Source organism: Sinocyclocheilus grahami, unplaced genomic scaffold (assembly GCF_001515645.1).
Source record: "Sinocyclocheilus grahami isolate Dianchi unplaced genomic scaffold, SAMN03320097.WGS_v1.1 scaffold790.1, whole genome shotgun sequence".
NCBI classification, from domain to species: Eukaryota; Metazoa; Chordata; class Actinopteri; order Cypriniformes; family Cyprinidae; genus Sinocyclocheilus; species Sinocyclocheilus grahami.
The window spans coordinates 259,822-278,231 of record NW_015505969.1 but is presented as its reverse complement, the minus strand read 5'-3'; the positions used below and the strand labels follow the sequence as shown (position 1 = coordinate 278,231).

Here is an 18,410-nt window from a genome sequence, read left to right as displayed (position 1 = left end):
TACTCCATGCGGTTTACAGAAGTAAAAGAAATGTCTAAAGTCCTCTAATACGCTGTTTCTGGGCCAAAAGCAGCTGCATGAATGTGAACATTTGACACAAAAATTAAAACAACAACAATAACACTAACCGCATATCACCATCCATGTTTACAAACACAACACCGGGAGGCACAGCCATTTAGAGGTCATTTCCAGTTAATGATGTCACAGAATTTACCGGTATTTTGAAATTGATGTGTGAATGGTGCTTTACCGGTAAAAAGACGGAATGTCGTTGACTCGTTTGCCTGTGTGAACAGTGCATTTTTGAATTTACCAGCAAAGTCGTTCTGGTAATTTTACGGCAATTTACATATATTACTGTGTGAAAGGGGCTAATGAGTCCATCTTAGACTTTCTGCACGAGAACGCACTCCAGCTTCGAGTATGAATGAAACATACACTGCATGAAAATGTTAAGCGCTCCATGACGTTCACATTGCCTCATTCTGGATACAAATAAAATATGCACAGACTATCCTGTCTCTTTGAATTTAAATCTAGATTTATTCACACCGGCCCTTGAAAACCTCTATGTGAACTCGCTTGCCTGAATGTGCGGGGATCCATACAGAGTGCCTTCTTTATTCAAGATACCAGCATCCAGAGATGAATCATCCTTCATCTAAAGCGCTGTCATGTACTGATGTATGATCTGTAGAGGACCGTGCATAGATCAAAAATCATATAATGAAAATTATGCTGGATATTGATAAACCATTACGACAAGCATAGATCAAAAATCATATAATGAAAATTATGCTGGATATTGATAAACCATTACGACAGAAAATAGTTGCTGATGGAAACTGATCGGAAGCTGATGCTTTGGTGGTGTACGTATAAAAGACAGAATACAGTGTGTATTAAATGCACAAAAATGTATCAATAAATAATAAATAAATGACTGATCCTAAATTATTTTTTACACTGCAGCATTATTTTATGACAACTAAACACCCCTCTGCATTCCTCAACTGTCAGTAGTCTGCTGTATGTTTATTATTAATATTATGTTTATTTAAATAAATAATTATATATTTCAATAAATTATGAATATTTTTATATTAATTTAAATTGTAAAGTATACATTGTAGGATTGCCTTTCACAGCAAAATCGTTTTTAAGACAGGATTGTTTTCATTACAGTAATGGGAATGGGTTTTTTCAGAATTGTGGTAATTTCCCACATTTCAGTAAGGAAATTATATATAATGTTTAATTGTTAAAAAAAATGTTGCAAAGCAAAGCCCTCAATATAGATATATATTGGTTTTAATTCTTGTCATCTGTCACTGGGATATGAGATCATCTTTGCAGGGATATTAATGTTATTAGGTCATAAGCGAAAGTGACCTTCCTACAAATTCAGGAGCAGGCGGTGACGTATTGTAGTGTTTGCAGAAGGATTCACTTACAGGATGTGCTCATCAGTCATTTCACCCTGATTTACTTCCTTTGATTATAATCCTACTGAAATAATGCCAAATGAAACAGAATTGTGTTATAATGCCTCTGGCTAATAAACCCATCAAAGGTTTACTATGCCCACTATTTATTTCTTCCCCCAAACTAAGTCATTTGACTCAAAACCTGCAGAAAGTAAACAAACTATGTTTTATCCAATGTGTACCAGCCTTGCCAGTTTTACTGGGGTAATAGCCATGATATTCATATCATCACTACCCAGAGTGTCATAAACACTCTCCATCATACACCATCATGCACTAACAGTCAATACATTCATACAGCAGACCAAAAAAAAGTCTCTCTGTAAGCCAGACACAGTGTGTCTGTTATATGAGATACAGAGAAACACTGCCTTCAGTGGTTGAATCTTAACATTACACAAATACTGTTTTGTTTTTGTGTGTACTTACATCCAGTGTTGTCGTTGTTAACTAAAACTATAAAAAAAACACTAACTGAAATAAAATACAAATATTGAATGAAAATCTAAAAAAAATTTATTAAAATAGAAATAAAAGCTACTTCAAAATATTAATAAATATCATAATAATGTATAAATTATACAAAAATAACACTGTTTACCTTTTTAAAGACCCCCTTGGCTAGCATACTAGAATAATATAGAGCATGAATACTGTGCACAGTATGCAAATGTGCTGCATTGGATTTGCCAAAATACTGTATGCACTATACAGAGCACATTTCATGCAATACTGTATCCCACAATGTGATGCATTTGACTTCACCTTCCATTTCTAGTGTGATTAATGAGTTGTAAGTAAATTTAAGACAATACCCCCCAAGATGATAACTGAATGCCACACATAAACATAATAAGGTCATGTGACCTCAAATACATTATTTTATTAGATTCAATTTTTAATTCACACTAACTGAAATAAAATACAAATATTGAATGAAAATCTAAAAAAAATTTATTAAAATGGAAATAAAAGCTACTTCAAAATATTAATAAATATCATAATAATGTATAAATTATACAAAAATAACACTGTTTACCTTTTTAAAGACCCCCTTGGCTAGCATACTAGAATAATATAGAGCATGAATACGGTGCACAGTATGCAAATGTGCTGCATTGGATTTGCCAAAATACTGTATGCACTATACAGAGCACATTGCATGCAATACTGTATCCCACAATGTGATGCATTTGACTTCACCTTCCATTTCTAGTGTGATTAATGAGTTGTAAGTAAATTTAAGACAATACCCCCCAAGATGATAACTGAATGCCACACATAAACATAATAAGGTCATGTGACCTCAAATACATTATTTTATTAGATTCAATTTTTAATTCATGAGATTTTGACACAGATACTATATTGTGCTTAATATTAAAAGATCTGACCTGTGGTCAGTTCAGTGTTATAAGTATAGTTTGCTGTGTCAGCATTTGAATGACAGATTAGTATTATTTATAGCAAAGGCTAATAATAGTTTGGCTATTGTAGATCAGATTGTTTATTTCTTTGAATAATGGCTCTGTGAGAAAATAAGTGATCATAAACGAATGTTTGACTGAATAAATATGTCCATCATAAATAACTAACCAATATAATTTTGGTCCCAAAGGAGTGCCAGTTTCTCGCAGGCCTCACGCAGCAGTCTTCTGGTGGGCAGTGACTCGGCGGTTCAGAGACTCACTCATGGTTTCTCTCACTGTCTGAACGGCATGGGCGCCCAGCTTCACGGTTTCTACAGCCTTCCCAAACCCAGCAAGCATCAGCAGCCCCCTTTGCGGACTGACTCGCGTGACGCTTGCTATGTTCTGCCCAGGGGTTACAGCTCAGAAGGGGCGTCAGAACTTGAATCAGACGATGTCTACACCTTTAAAACCCCCAATAACACTCTAGCAGCCCCCCAAACCAATGAGCAGCGGGCCCTCGATAACTATGATTTACCTAGCATTCCTGGCTCCATCTACCAGATCCCCCGCACGTTTGATAAGAACCACAATGCCCTGATGCCATCCAGTGCCGACTCCACAAATGCGCCTCCTCCCAGACCTCCCAAACCCAGCCAGGGCTCAGAGACACAGTGGGGCAGCCCGCTGTCCGTGGGGGCTCAAAATGGAGAGGTCGCCACAGTGTCCGTCATCCCCAGGAGGAACACACTGCCGGCGGTGGAGAACGTCAAGCTTCACAGAGGTAATACACTCATCAGTTTTATTAAATCTCCTTTCCTCGTTTTGTCTAGTATCTTTTCTCATTTTGTCTTTCTTTTCTCCTCTGGTCTCTCCTCTCATTTTGTCTCTTTATTTTATTCTTGTCTCTTATTGTATCTCATTCTTGTCTTGTCTTATTTTGTCTCATCTCATCTCTTCTTTTTTTGTCTCCTCTCTTCTCATTTTGTATTTTCTCCTCTTGTCCTTTCCTGTTGTTTTGTCTTTTCTTTCCTCCCGTCTTGTCTGTTTTCACCTTGTCTCCACTTGTCTCATTCTCATCTTGTCTCAATTTGTCTCTGCGTCTCTAATGTTCTTCTTTCTTCTCATCTCTTCTCATCTTGTCTTTTCACCCCATTCCTCTCGCTTCGTCTCTCCTCTCATTTGGTCTATTTTAATCTCATCTCTTCTTGTCTCATTCTCTTTAGTCTCTTCTCTTCTTTTTTGTTTTTGTCCTGTCTCTTTTTGTCATTTCTCCTCTCTTCTTTCCTCATTTCATCTAGTATCTCCTCTCATTTTGTTTGTTTATTTGTTCATCTTTTTTTTCTTTTCATCTTTTAACATCTTGTCTCCTCTTGTCTTATGTCTTTTCTCCTGTGGGCTCTCCTCTCATTTCGTCTCACCTGTCTTCTCATTTTTGTCTTTTTTTTTATTCTAAACTTGTCTCATTGTCTCCTCTCATCTCTCCTTTTCTCAACTTCTTTCCTCTCATCTCTCCTTTTCCTCTCATCACGTCTCTCATTTTGTTTTCTCTTATCGCCACTTTTTCATCTCATAATGAGATGATACATTAAAACAGACAAAATGAGAGAAAATGAGAATGAGACAAGAAAAAACAAGATGAGAAGAGACTTTTGTCTCTCCTTTTCTTTCTCTTTGCTCTACTAATTTTGCCTGTTTATTTTAAAGTCTCATCTTCGCTCATCTTATTTTGCCTCTCTACTTGATTTATCTCTCCTCTTCTCATCTGGTCTCTTTTCTCATCTTTCCTCTTCTCCAATGCTCCTTAAGCTTAATGAACTCATTACATAAAGGCTGTAGAACAGTGTTATTACCAAATGATTTACCCCGCTATGCTTATCAGGTGGCCAATTTAAGCTTTCAGCTCAATTAATATATTTTATATATTATTTATTTACATTTATTTATATTTTTTACTTCTTTTTCGTTCTGTTTCATTTCTGAATGTGTACATCTGATTTGAAACCAAGAGGCAATCAGGTCAAGGTTTACTCTGCTCTGCTAGGAAGCTAATGAAATTCAAGCCATGCAGGCAGCCCCAGAATGGCTTGTTCCGGCCTGATAAGCAGTGAAAAAAAACCAGCAGGCACAATTCAGTGATTTCCTAGTGGTTTGCGCTCAGCAAGGCCAGACTAGTATGTCTGCAGGAACAGGAAGTGACCTTTTGACCATCTTCACCTGATTCCCACATCTGTGCTCGGTAGCCATGTTTCCAGAGAGGTAAACTGGGAGGCAATGTGGAATGTGAAGAAAATGGCCACATAAGTAATGCCTTTGTGTGAAAGTGTAATATAATTTATGTAGGAATGAAAGCTGGATCACTTACAAATCCGGTCTGATTTGTACAGAATGAACAGCTCATGTGTCTTGTGACTTTTCCTTTGATTGTGACCCAGGCTTAAGGTAAACATTTTCTCTGAACTCCTTGCTTGGTGAACTTGTTTTTACATGGATACCATCTCCTGTGTTTTAGGATCCTCTTTTGAGACCAACAGTCACCAAAGGCCAGTCTATTTCAACAATTCTGGTCAGTCAGTGGAGTCTGTAAATGATGGCTTCAGCTCATACCTGGTAAAGCAGCTTCTATTACATATCTACACCTAAGGGTCATTCACAAGAAAATGGTACCTTTTGTTTGCCTTACTGAAAAGATTACTGCTGAACTTTTAAGACATCATATTTTTCCATATCAATCTGAAAGTACCAGGGCCATAAGCACCATCCTTGGGGGGAACTATATTACATCTAAAATGTTTTGGGGGAGACTGTTACATGGTTGAAGGGCACTGCAAAAATATCTAATAATGTACAATATATCAGTGCAACGCACCATATTATTTACAATCCGTGCCAACTAGTAAATTTAAATACAATTTTAATATATATTTTGTATTGAAATCATTTCTGTGTAACCATTACTCTAATTGCAATGACTTACAAATTTTAAAATATATAGTTTTTATTCTAAAATTACTTTAGCATTACTCACAAAATGTGACTGAGTCACATCTATCAAATAATGTGATTAAGTTCAGTATCCTGTTAATTATGTCCGTAGTAAGTCATAAAGACACAAATGGCACCATTTCCTGACAGTGACCTCATAATTCACAGAGTCACAAACTGACAATAACAAGTCTATTCAAACTACACAAGAACAAATGGTGTGTGTCACAGTGGTTTCCACCACTGATCTGGAAACTGTGTAAGCTGGATTGTTCTTCTTTCTTTTACAGAGAACTAAAGCCCCATTGACCCGCTCCGATAGTGCCGGCTCTGAGGATAACTATGTACCCATGAATCCCGGCTCGTCCTCCTCCCCTCTCAGTGCCGCCCTGGCTGACAGTCCTAAAAATAATTATATTCCCATGAGCCCAGGTCCTCACCACTTTGATTTCCCAGGATTTTCAGCAACATTGCCAGCCAGGAAGGGCAGTACAGCATCACTATGTCTCCGGCCCGGCCGACTCAGTGACGTCACACCACCACCGATCAACCGCAACCTTAAACCCAACCGGACGTGTGAGTGGCACTAACAGAACTTCTCAGTCTTCTGTCTTTGTTGAAAATATGAACATTCAATAAAGATTAGAAGAACAGAATGATTAATTATACAAATTTCTTCTGCACAATTTATTTACACAAGATGATTGTTTGTCTTGGTTTGCAGCAAAACCAACACCTCTTGACTTAAGGAACAATGGCATCATTGATGAACTTCCCTTCAAGAGCCCCATCACCATGTCTTGGATCAGACCAACGTGAGTGGGTCTCCCAATTTAGAACATAATTTTGCAGTGCTATTATTCACAATTACAATAATAAAGTAAAACTACAGGTGATTTTACTCAAACTTGCTGAAAAATTATAAATTCAATCATTAGTAATATGATTTAATAGTTTACCAATTTTGACCAATAGGAGGCGCTGTTACCAAATTAATGTGGTGTGGCCAGTGTGAGGTGATCATAGCATACATAAAGTTTTGTGTCAGTATGTCAAAGCTTTGCAGAGATACAGCCTCAGATGCAGTTTGGCATCATTCCATCAAATTTGTTGATGTGGTAAATGAAAACCGTTTCCTCTATCAACACAAAATTCATAACTTTTTGCCTGCATGGTCTGAAGATGATCTGAGTCGAATTTGATGAAAATCAGACAAACAATCTAGGAGGAGTTTGAAAAAGTATATTTTCATAGAAAATCAAAATAACAGATGGGAAGTTCAGCTGATTATGGCATAACTGGTATTGATGTTCTCTGCATGACTCGAGGAATCTATCAAAACCAGTAGCATGACAATAGACAAAACTAATCAAAAGCTATTAGCATTTTTTTAAATTTTATTATAATTTTTTGCCACAAAGTGGTGCTGCCCCAAAACTTTTTGAGTACCTTCAGGGTATTCAAAAAGGCCAACATGGGAAAATTATCTAAAGAGATCTTGTCTCAAGTCTTGTGATTTTTGGCCAAACCGTTCAGAAGTTACAAGCTAAAAATCTGTCAAAAATACCAATTTTTTCATTTATCTATGCCAGTGCAGAGACTGTAAAATTGGGGTAATATGATCATATTTTCTTGACCTGGTAAGGACTCTAGCCGCTGCATTTTGGACTACCTGTAGCTTGTTTATTGAAGATGCAGGACAACCACCTAGCAGTGCATTACAGTAGTCCAGTCTAGAGGTCATGAATGCATGAACTAGCTTTTCTGCATCAGAAACAGGTATCATGTTTCGTAACTTGGCAATGTTTCTAAGATGGAAGAATGCCGTTTTTGTAACATGGGAAATATGATTTTCAAAAGACAAGTTGCTATCTAATATAACACCCAGATTTTTGACTGTAGAGGAGGTAACCGTGCATCCGTCTAGTTGCAAATTGTAATCCACGAGATTTGTTGTACTGTCTTTTGGTCCAATAAGTAATATCTCTGTCTTATCCGAATTTAATAGGAGAAAATTATTGGTCATCTAATCTTTTACATTTTTAACACACTCTGTTAGCTTAGATAATTTAGAAGTTTCATCTGGTCTTGTTGAGATATATAGTTGAGTATCATCGGCATAACAGTGGAAACTAATCCCGTATTTCCTAATAATATTACCAAGTGGCAACATGTATAACGAAAATAGCAGAGGACCTAGGACAGATCCTTGTGGCACTCCATGTTTTACTGGTGATAATTGAGATGACTCCCCATTTAAATGAACAATGTGGTAGCGATCGGACAGGTAGGATCTAAACCATCTTAAAGCCTGCCCTTGGATACCTGTATAGTTTTGTAATCGATCTATGAGTATGTCATGATCTATAGTATCGAATGCAGCACTAAGATCAAGTAAAACTAGCAATGAGACACAGCCTTGGTCTGACGCAAGAAGCAAGTCATTTGTAATTTTAACAAGTGCAGTTTCTGTGCTATGGTGGGGCCTGAAGCCTGACTGAAATTCTTCATAGAGATCATTTTTTTGCAGGAAGGAGCACAATTGCTTGGCCCTAATTATTAAAAACATTATGTGTTAACATTTTATTTTGATCAGTTATATAGTAGTCTTGCACAGCCATACCTTTGCCTGATGACATAAGGTCTGGGTTCTATAGTCAAGAACCGCCCACTTAGACAAGGACAGACTCTCTGACTGGCATGTAAAGCAACCAATCTAAGTTCGTTTTTTTCAACGTCATGTTTAGGAACAAGTAAATGTCGCTACAATAACAAACTGACATAATGCAATGTCATTCCATCAAGACTGGTATAAAGTTAAAGCAAATAGTGTCACAACAGTCTGCATGAAAACCGAATTTTCTCAGAATTTTAATCTATCTAAAATTAATAAGAAAATCTTTAAAGAATAATGATTTCAATGGCGTATACTAGGGCTGCACGATTTGGTGAAAAAATTGAATTGCAATTTTTCTGCGATTTGCGATTTAAATTCGATTTTTAAAACAAATGAACAAATAAATAACAATATAATAATTAGATAAAAATTAAGATGATAATACAAATTTAATTTTACAGCAAACTATTGTTTTACAGAAAACTGCAGGGTTACTTGTTAACATACAGGCCTGTAACTGTACATCATATGATACTGTTATTTAATTTCTTAATTTTTATCAGGAGGTATGTCAAATCAAAAATGGAGTCCATGTCTTTAATATGAAATATGAGCCTTTATACATCCACTGTGGGGAAAGAAAAAAAACTCCTGTACACTTCTGTAGACTGGAGAAAAACATGGATTATCAAATGTTTACATCAAATTTCTTTAGACAGAAGTATTATTTTGCCTATTTATGGCCCAGATAGGACTGAGTCTGCATTACTGAGTGCTAAACTCATGTAATGTTTGTTTCATTCATACTGGACACCAGAGGGCATCCTCGCGCAGATCCCTAATATGGACAAAGGCATCCAGTTATGGCTGTGACTGAATTAAAAGAAGAAAGAAATGTATGAACTGATTAAACATGAAGACAATAAACCAACGGCAATATATGGTTTATCTGTACTCTTCATGCGATCTCGGGTATTTTCATAATATTAAAGTAAATGTATAATGCATTGTTAATCGACATAGCCATTTATTGCAGTATAGAGTATATTTTGTGCCTCATTCCATAATAAGAAGCCACATCAGATCAAAAAATTAAGTTATTTCAAAACACTCGACTGATGTTGTGGAGTAAAATCATGTTATAATTTTCTCAACAACAGGTTTATAAATACTTCTCATTAAGTTTGAGAGGATGTTTGGAGTGTGTTGCTTAATCAGATGCACGTTATAAGCGCATCTCCCCATTTTTAGTGTCCACAAGCAATTTGGGTGATCCAAATACAATGCTAAATAAGTCTGCTGCAATGTCAGTGTCGTTACTGTCAGGTAAAGTACAGTACATGCTGGTACTTCGACTTTTATTTTTAACTAAGTTCCTCAAACAAAACTCTTGTTTCTAACCCTTCTTCACAAGTTCTCTTTCACAAACCTTTTAAAATCCAGATGTACATGCTCGCGTGAAGCGCTCGGTGTCAGTCTTTGTGAACATGGCTTTTTTGCCCGGCAGACTGTTAAAGGGATAGTTCACCCAAAAATGAAAATTCTGTCATTAATTACTCACCCTCATGTCGTTCCAAACCTGCAGGACCTTTGTTCATCTTTGGAATCTATGTAATTAATTACATAAATTTCATTTTGGGGTGAACTAACCCTTTAAAGACAACTGGATTTAGGCTTCTGACGTTGCAATTTTTAGCAAATGGTCCATAGTCTTGGCTGAGACTAGTTTTATAGTAACCACCGCAGTAAATGTTAAGTGATTTTTTTTTTTTTTGTTACTTTCTTTACAGGCCTGTGAACTCCATCTCGTCGCAGCCCTGTCGGCCCATTTCAACCCAGAGCATCACCAGCACTGATTCTGCAGACAGTGAGGAGAATTATGTGGCAATGGTGAGGGCAAGAAGTCGAGTTTCAGAATGTGATGAAAAGGCTTGAATGTGCTTTGGGAATAGCACCCCAACCTTGTAGTTAGTTACCAAGTTCCTCAACAACAGACTACCTTTCAATACATATAACATTCTTTGAGATTTTTCTTTTTTTCAGTCAGCTATTTCTAAAAAAAAAAATGTTTATATTTGTGCAGCAAAACCCAGTGTCTACCTCCCCGGCGATGAGTGGTACCAGCAGTCCTGCGCCCAGGAATTGTGGTAATGTGGACTATTTGGCCCTGGACTTTCAGCCTGGCTCCCCTGGTCCACACAGAAAGGTACGTCTAGCCTTAGTTCATATCAACCAAATGAAAAGCTCATCATCAAATGCTCAAAATGAATCCCTTATGGGCACCTTGAGTATTCCAAGACAAACAAAATCATAAAATAATTGTATTTAATGTTGTGTGAATCTTTGCACTTTGAGTTGTTTGGCTGAATATATTTGATCCCATCACTTCACATCTTTTCACAATCTATACCTTTTTTATCTTTCCTATAGCCGTCCACCTCTTCAGTGACCTCAGATGAAAAAGTGGACTACGTCCAAGTGGACAAAGAGAAGACACAGGCCCTTCAGAACACCATGCAGGAGTGGACAGATGTGCGACAGTCAAGCGAGCCGGCTAAAGGCATCAAGTCCTGATGATTTTCAAATGCGCACACTGAATGTGTCACTCAAAATGCTCTTATACTGTTACACCGTGATACAAACTGATTTACCTGTAACAAAATAGCGAATGATACACCAATTAAAGCCATAGATCCAGTTCGTTTGGTCTTTTGAGGACAAAAAACTCCACTGAACCGTCTTGCAATTTTTTTGTACGCTATTGTCTCTCCGCGTCCCTACACTATTTTGAGTGTGATAATATCGCCATAATCGTGTAGTGAAATTCTGATATTTTGACAGCCTTAGGGCCCTTTCACACCAAGGACGGTAACTATTACGATAACTATAATGATAACTTTTTATCATTGTAGTTTTACAAAGTTTTACTAAATCAATGGGAATGAGAAACAATGTGAACCAAAGTCTACACCACAACTATAAGGATAACAGCACAGAAGAACAATATTGTTGGGATCACTTTCAGAATATTTTTTCCTCCTATAGAACTATAAAACATTGACAGCCAATCAAAATCCAGCCAACTTTGAAGAGCATGAGCATTTAAAGTGGCAGATGACGTTACAGCACTATGCGCTTATAATAAACAGAACATTATTGAGCGTTGATGTGGACACTAATATAGGTATCATTATAGTTTTCATTATTGTTCTCATTCTTGGTGTGAATGGGCCTTTAGTTGCATATAAGAAAAAGTCCTACAGGTTAAAGTTGACAATATAAGGGTGAGTAAACAATGACATAATTTTTATTTTTGGGTGAACTATTCCTTTTAAGGTTCCAGAATGGTTCCGGATCCTCCAGAACTAAGGACTTTTCAATCCAGCAGCATGTACTAACTAACAGACCTTCTCATTTTAGCTTGACAAATATGCACTTCAAAGTATTCTTTACGCTGCATGCAGTCTGAACAGGGATACTGACTATTTTTCCCTAAAACACATTGCTTCCCTGGCTGCCATTACAGAATAGGTTAGAGCAAACTTACATATTCAAAAATAACGTTAAATGATCTATTCATATACTAATAAAAACATACTGTTTGTTAATGTCCTTACTGTAGTTTTGTCAGGGGGATGTATAGACAGTTAAAACTGTTCACATTTATCAGCATTTTAGATGTTATACTTTGCTCTCAGAACAGTTTGAATTATTTTAAGTTATTACAACAAAAGGCTTCCAAATATAAACTGTTTCTAGTTTCAGCAAACTGGCTGGTTAATGTGAGCAGCTGTAGCTGTAAATCAGCCATGCTTTATGCCTATTGAGATTAGCGGAATGACTCTTACACGGAGCGTGTTGTTTTTGTGATAGACACCTTACATGTTTTTTTGGGCTAGACTAGCTGTTTTCTGAACAATGTTGGATGTGGAGCATAATGAAGGGGCACAGCTATTACACTTCACTGTTAAACTGTGATATAGGGTTTACAATGATTCAGATGTGGAGAGTTCTATTAAAACACTGTTTTGTTGGACAACAGTGCCAATTATTTAGAAATGAGTATGATGACATTTCTTTCAGCAGCCTAAATGCGTGAGAATATCAAGCGTAGCATTAGTTCTGTCAGGTCACTTTAGTCAAGCTCGCATCAGCTGACTCTCAGCTGATCCCCATCTACATGAATAGGACACTCACCTAAGCATTCATATATAAGGTCCCTCAGTATTATCAGCAGTTTTCGCATTGCTCAATAGCTAATTACCCTCCTCCATCCCCAGCTCCTCCTCTGTCAGTCAGGATTCAGCCTTCTGATTCTCCTTTGAATCAGACTAGTTCTAAAATGTGTACATAACATTATTGAACTTTAACGATATCTGCAATACATTTATGTTGGTTCTGTTCTGTTTACCCTGGGGAGGGGTATCGCTGCTCTCCCTGCTCTCATTCATGCTAGGCTGCATGGATGCGCAGGGAGTTCTTGCCCAGAACAGAGCCATACTGCCAATCCAAACTGTATGCTAATTGTCAATCATCTTTGACGATAGTGATCCTGACAGAAATTATATTAGCATCGTTTTAGGTAAAGGTGATATGCTAGAAATGTAACTGTATTTAAATGTGTGCTTGCTCAAGTTCAGGGGTAAAAAAGGCGCAATGATTTTCAGTTCGAAATCAAAGTAGCCCATTATTACATTTTAATAAAGAAGACTGTAGAATTTGTCATTTCACTCAGTATTTTATGGCGGGCTGGGACCTCCAAATACTCAGTTTCTAGCATTGTGGGAGATGTTTTATTTGCCTTTTATTCATTTCATATTCCAAAACCATTTTGTATTAAGTTAGTTTAAACTTTACATATGAGGTTGTAAGTGGTCTGGACTTGTTAAATAAACCTTGTGTAGATTGTTTGTTAGATTCAAATCCTTTCATGTGTTCGGTGGATTATTAAAAAAAAAAAAAAGTGCTTTACAAGACTGCCATTGTTTTATGATGTTAAACTTTGTGGGACATTCAGTGGCGCTGGCATTGGCCTTTACCGGTTCGTTAACGTTTAAGTGAACTTACAGGCTAAAAGTGGTTTCTTAATGTCTTTTTCTATTCTGAAAATATGTAATGTATTGTTATGGGAGAGTACCAGTAAATGAATATAATACTTGTGTGTGAGCTGTAGTAGAATGTATGCTGTAGTTTGTTAAAGGGTCAAAGAGGGGCAGATGAGAAAAACTACTTTGACAAATGTCATTAATTGAGTGGATTTTCCTGTAAAGCATTTCTGTTCAACTCTTGGTCACTTGTGAATTAATTTATTAATTTATTGTGTGTTTTGCAGGTGGACGAAAGATGTACAAAGAATGAATTTGTGGCTCTACTAACATTAATTTATGCTATATGTGCTGATTTTGTGACGCAATATGCCAAGCAAAGCCAGTAAAATGGTCAAATGTGGTACATTTGAGATGTCTGTCCTTTGTCATGCTGTTCTATGATGTATACTTAAAAATTTGACCAAAATAATTTCAACCGCAGAAAAAATAAAACCCATTTTTATCAAACAGAGTAAACAATTGCAGTTAATTAATCGTCTTTTTAAAATTAGACCTGCCTGTATATCCTACGTTTCTTAGAAACCTGAAAAATGTAGTTGGTCTGCTAAATGACTTGCATTTTCTGGCCAATTTTATTGCTATTTTCCATCATTGGCACACAAAATGAGACTGGCCAAAGCATACAGGCTATTAAAACTTATGATCAGTATTAGTTAGTTTGAAAAGGCTGCAAGAAAATCTAGAGTTTCCTACTGTTACATCATTGTGCTTATCACGTCAATACAATCATTCTGACATGACGTAAAGGCAGCATGAGACCATACTGATGCCTATGTCATTATGGCAACTGATGTAGATACTGGAAACTGACTACACTCTCAACAAACAGATCCAATTTCATCACTTGACAGATAACAGCAGGAACAGTCAGTTCTGAAGATCAGATGTATAACACATGCAGTCCTCTGTGTCTCTCAGCCAATGACAGACCTAGTTAAAATGGTGTAATGCCCGTTTATAAGTTGGATTCTCCAGTGCTGATCAACATCGCCATTTAAAGCCTTCCAGTGTTTCCCAACCCTAGTCTTGTGCTGCTGCGTCTAAAAAGACACACCGAGTAGCTAATTTGATTTAGTTACTACATTTGATGAAGAACAAACTTTGTGACTGTTAAAAACATACATTCTATAAAGTATGAATGTCTAGACATACCATATCCATTGTGTTGTCATTGACATACATCATTAGTTGTGTCGGTTTACTGTCATTCACAACTACTCTCCTGTGCCATTATGGGATAGTAAATGGCATATTGGATGCACACATCAGAATCATGGTGAAAGTATTAAGTAGGTAATCTGTGTACTTTTTGCCTACTGTTTTTTATGAATACTATGAATTTCAGCTACTTATTAAGTCAAGTCACCTTTATTTGTATAGCGCTTTACACAATACTGGTTGTGTCAAAGCAGCTTTACAGTGTTAAACAGGAAAATAGTTTGTCAATAATGCAAGAAGCCAATAACAGAATCATTTTTCCAGCTAAAGTCAGTTAACTGATGATTCAGTGATGTCATACTGTTTATTGCATACTATATCGTAGAAAAGTATGCATATTTGGACACCGTGTTGGAGTGCCACTCCCACTGAACATTTCATATGTTTTCCTAATCAAACATCCAAAATGCCCAACTGGTGTGGGTTGGGAAACACTAGCATATACTACAACAGTTATGTTTCCATCCAAGTTGTGAAATGAATTAATTTTAATGAATTAAAAATGGGCAAATAGGAATATATGAAACAATTTGCGAATACAGTTGCATTTTCATCCCATGTGTTCAAAAGAAATTGAATGAAAAAAGTTTAAATGAAAGTAGCCAATACACTCCCATATAGCAATTTATAGTACAGTAACTGGTTTATATTTTGGAAAATTGGTGGCTAATTCATGTGAATTCATACAATCTCATGCATATGTACAAAAGTACAGTCTGCTTATGCCACACTTACAGTTAGGTTTAGGGGTGGACCTTCATGCTTACTTTTAGAAAAAAAACTTTTTTTTTACAAAATCGCCACTTTGTAAAATACTCTTGATTTCCAGTGAGATCGGTTTTGTAGCACAGACGAAGTTCATGTTAAGTATTGATCTGTGGCAAATCCTTTATGTCTTGGAGACAGTTCTAAGAGGTAACAGAAGCCAATCATCTGAGCAAATTGACATGACTTGAGGTCAAATCACATGATGCATCACATGATCTAGGAATGTATTTGCTAAAACTGTTTCCATTGTTGTTTGCGTGTCTTACCAATAAATAATGTATTTATCTCTGGTGAACATGTTTTTATGCACAATTTGGAAATGTTATTGTTGTTTCCATAAGCCATTTTTACACTATTTAATCATGTTTAATTGGCAATAAAATGTATGGATGGAAACCTGGCTAATGAGAATGCTGGGGCAAGTTCAAGCTCAAACCGGTGCGCAACGCTTTGCTACGGTTTCCGGGTTGAACAGCATGTTTCCTGGAAACGGTTTCTCTTGTTTGGTGGGTGTGTCAAATATGTCAGCCCAATCAGCAGCAGCATGTATATAAACCACCATATGGTCCATATCCTTTCCTTAGGAAGGTGTGCTAGACACTGATTAATGCAACATAAAAATACTATACATATTTAGCTATTGTATTGTGGAGTGACACTTTCATAAACTTTTCTATACCCCTCTGATTATATAATGGTAAATATTACAATAACATAGCACAACAACAGTGATCAGCAATAATCTTAAGCCTAATACTCACAATAAAAATAATAAGGTCATATAGATCATAACACAGTCTCGGAGGTAAGAAGTGGATTATCCTTCACCTGAAATGTTTGTCTTTTCATCCTGAAATGCGAGGCAAATGTTGGATCACAATAATTAGAAACCTCAGATTCCACAAATCCCTTCACTCGATTGGGATGTTCTCTTTTATTCTGGAGGGCAAGGGCAGTGACTGTACCATCGGGCGTATTTTGCAGTATTAAACATGTATTTATACCGATTTCATCAGGCTCAGAAAATTCTTCAAAACAACACAAAGAATGCTCTTCTCAGCTGCCATAGTTGCAACTCTTGCGTCATCAGAACAGGGTGTTCAACGCACCACCGTTTCCGTTTAAAAAACGTTTTGCACCGTTTTGAAACGCTGAACGCAGCCCTGATGATCAACAAGATGTGTTTACAATTACACCTAAAAGATAGCAACATTAATTCCACTGATTAAGACATAAAGGCACTTCAGACAATTTCCAGCATCCTCTTGCATATATTGTGAGATACAAGAAATGTAACTACTAAATGTTTTTTATTTTTCATATCTGGGATAATCCGGGGGATTTAACTCAAACTAATAAAAGAAAAAAATGCAATCCAAACATGGTATAGTTGAAAATGTAATATTAAAATCTGGGCCTTCTGCAAGTGTCATAATGTAATGTGTGCTAGTTCAAAGTATTAAACATAGACCATCCAGTGCTGTTGTGATGAGTACAGGCTGATATGAGTTATTTGCCCACACCATGACAGTGCAGATAATGGGCCACTCCCTGTGACTCCTGCAGTCTGAACATCCCCAAAACCCCACTGACCCCTACTGGCACAGGCTGGAATGACTCATTCTGTATTATATTAAATCTTTAGTTACTGTTATTGAGTGATAAACACATCTAACTTTGTATGTTGTAAAGCAATGATTCCAAACTCTGGCCCTGGTCTCCCTATTTAAACATCTGATTCTCAGTAGCTCATTAGAAAGGTTGGCCACCATAATATACATTTATGGCATAGTGCAATCAATGTATGGAATACAGTATGCTATTTTGTAATAAAGGCTGATGCCATAATTCAGTGAGCTTTTTACATTTGATCCAGTTTTGTGCAAAATGTCTTGACATTTGCCATTCTGATCAAATAACAGGTAAAGAAAGAGATGTTGAAGTGTTTAAATTGCTTTGGATCATTTGTCACAGGAAACTGCATACTGCAGAAATAGTTAGTACTGTAGTGTGCTTTTTTGAAAGCACTCTGTCACACTAGGTAATTTTGTCTACATCTCTGATATGTATCCAGCAACACAATTAAATAAAAATGACAAGTCTGGCCAAATTTGGCTGCTGCATTACATTTTACTGTTGACGATGCAGACATGATACAACAGCAAGTTTTTGTTTAATGTTCTTTTCGGTCATTATTTACTCATCCTCATATCCTGTATGACCTATATGACTTCTGTGGAAAACACAAAAAAATTACATTTTTAAGAATGTTGAAATAAAAATAAATAAAACATTTCAGGTAATGAACCCTACTTTAACTTTCATTGTATGGATAAGAGAGATGTGTTTACATTCTGCTAAAAATCTCATTTTGTGTTCCACAGAAGAAAGTCATATGGGTTTGAAATTACATAAGGGTAGGCTATTCATTTTTTGTGTTAAGTTTAGCATAATTTTTTTTTTTTTTTTTTTTTTGAAAACCCTGTGTGTCACTTAGTAATTTTCTTAAAGATCAAGCATGCCGAGGAGAGTTTGTTTCTTTCAAGGTTAAGGCTATGTACCTAGAGTGCTCTACATCCCATTTAGAGCACAAGTTATAACTCTCTTTGCGCTTCCTCCTTCAGTAGAGGACCAGGAGTTAAACCTTCTTTGCCCTGCCAGGGCTCTGAAAATTTACATTGAGCGTTCCGCTGCGTTCAGGCAGTCGGAACAATTCTTTGTATGCTTTGGTGGCTGCACCAAAAGGACTTCTGGTCACGAAGCAGTGAATTTCTCTGTGGTTAGTTGACGCTATTGCATTAGCATACTCCTCCCT

The 18,410-nt window shown here is 36.6% G+C and overlaps 1 protein-coding gene across 2 annotated transcripts in view; it reads left to right on the top strand.

The window, feature by feature from the left end:
- LOC107561751 (GRB2-associated-binding protein 2-like) overlaps positions 1-11,233 on the top strand; it is a 93,360-nt gene extending 82,127 nt beyond the window's left edge. Inside the window, exons 4-10 of one of the 2 annotated variants that reach the window (XM_016246228.1) lie at positions 3,109-3,683; positions 5,412-5,509; positions 6,175-6,457; positions 6,606-6,699; positions 10,292-10,391; positions 10,585-10,707; positions 10,932-11,233. In XM_016246228.1, coding sequence (XP_016101714.1) covers positions 3,109-3,683; positions 5,412-5,509; positions 6,175-6,457; positions 6,606-6,699; positions 10,292-10,391; positions 10,585-10,707; positions 10,932-11,075 — 1,417 coding nt within the window. In that variant the 3' untranslated portion in view covers positions 11,076-11,233. Of the gene's footprint in view, positions 1-3,108; positions 3,684-5,411; positions 5,510-6,174; positions 6,461-6,605; positions 6,700-10,291; positions 10,392-10,584; positions 10,708-10,931 lie in introns of both variants that reach the window. The other variant, XM_016246227.1, reaches the window with a different exon arrangement.
- Positions 11,234-18,410: the final 7,177 nt, after the last annotated feature.